Source organism: Convolutriloba macropyga, unplaced genomic scaffold (assembly GCF_964194025.1).
Source record: "Convolutriloba macropyga unplaced genomic scaffold, txConMacr16.3 SCAFFOLD_6390, whole genome shotgun sequence".
NCBI lineage: Eukaryota > Metazoa > Xenacoelomorpha > Acoela > Convolutidae > Convolutriloba > Convolutriloba macropyga.
In genome coordinates, this window is record NW_027450083.1 from 10,689 (window position 1) to 12,227 (window position 1,539).

At 35.9% G+C, this 1,539-nt stretch overlaps 1 protein-coding gene across 1 annotated transcript; it reads left to right on the top strand.

Moving 5' to 3' along the window:
• The first annotated feature begins 383 nt into the window (after positions 1–383).
• Positions 384–1,460, top strand: LOC142355585 (uncharacterized). Its single transcript, XM_075407699.1, has 2 exons — positions 384–581; positions 1,161–1,460. Exons 1-2 carry the CDS (start codon positions 384–386, stop codon positions 1,458–1,460), a joined length of 498 nt encoding a protein of 165 aa, XP_075263814.1.
• The last annotated feature ends 79 nt before the right edge of the window (positions 1,461–1,539 follow it).

Below are 1,539 nucleotides of genomic sequence, written 5' to 3' on the forward strand. Positions count from 1 at the left end.
AAGTGGAAACTTCAAGGCTGAAAATAGATCAATAGTTCAAGTTGATTTGTTAAAATGATCTCTCAAAATTTTACCATTTACCTTCAAATCATTCTCAAATTCAAAACTGGTGCTGATCAGACGTTAAAAAATCATTTTTACGCCGTTAAAAATTCGAATTGATAATTTGAATTATGGCTCAATTTAGTGCAATTGTTTGTGTAATTTTAACTGTTTTTCATTATGTTTCAATTAAGCTCTGCTACTGTAACGTTCAAGTTACAGGCGAAATTGAACAGAATCAAGAAATAGATAACCATTTTGAATCGCTTCATTTCCAAATCGCAACCGATATCAACTCGGCGGGACGAAGTTGTCTTGAGTTTAGTCGTTTTTTCTGCCTTATGTTATGGACTACGACTGAAAAGAGACAACGAGTCCCTCAACTTGGAGATCGAGATGAATTTTGGAATTTTACTATAAATAGTTATTCACGGTACAATTGGTTTTCTTTCAACGACAACGATGCTGGTCATTGTTGTTATTACCAGGTGTCTATGTATCTTTTAGAGGGAAGGAGTAACGGCTTCACTCCAGCAGAGGCAATTGTTTCTCTTTTCTCATTTTTCCAATAAAATAGTTTTTTGATCCAAACTGAGGTCGTCCCCCCGACTTTGTCCTCTGATAAGACGACTGTTTTAAGTCGCATATAGGCAAAATGCGGGTCTGATCAAGTTGAAAGCTATAAAATTATAGCCTCGGCAGAGGGGAAAAAACCAAGAGGGTTAAAAATGGTCAAATAATTGCTTAGTGGGAATGTAAATTATACAGAATAGATCCAAAAATTGCATTACTGGAAGACTGTGGGACTGAATTGTTTGGCAAGTCTTTATGAGCTATTTTATAACATATCTTAGGAACCATACAACTAGTCAATGCCTTCATGCAAATTTTTTGTCAATGTTGTTCAAAAAACTGCCAAATTTTTCCTGACTCTGAATTATCCATGTTCGTGCTTTAGAAAAGCACAAAGCATAGAAATTAAATTTGGAACCCTTAAACTTCAACCAAATGCAACTAAAATTGACCGTATCATAGATTCAAAAATTGTCGTGATAGTCATAACAAAACTCATAATGCCTTCAAAAAGAAGAAATAAGAGAAACTATTGCCTCTAACAGTACCATGAAAAAATAACAGACTTCAGGAGCGGCTCTAACAAACAACTTAACTTCATTGGGGTCGAATACGACCCACTCCTATGTATCAATGTCATTTCGCAGGTCGGGTTTGGAATCGGTGACCTCTTTATAGACGGTGCTAATGACCACATTCCCAGTTTTATGATTCCTCGTGGAAGAAGAGAGAGTGTGTTTGTGTTCACGAGACAATCAATCGAATACAGACTGACTTTTGATTGGTTCAAAATGAATTATATCTGCCGAGATCAGCCTTGGATTTGCACGATGTTTGCAGATTAAACCTGTTTTTATCATTTGTGTAAAGTCAGTTTTGCAATTTTACGATTTTAGCTTAGTTTTGTGAGTCCAGCTTCGCGAT

Coding starts and splice junctions, on each gene's coding strand:
- LOC142355585 (XM_075407699.1), top strand. CDS start 384: ATGTTATGGACTACGACTGAAAAGAGACAACGAGTCCCTCAACTTGGA. Junction 582..1,160: donor ACGGCTTCACTCCAGCAGAG/GCAATTGTTTCT, acceptor TGCCTCTAACAG/TACCATGAAAAAATAACAGA.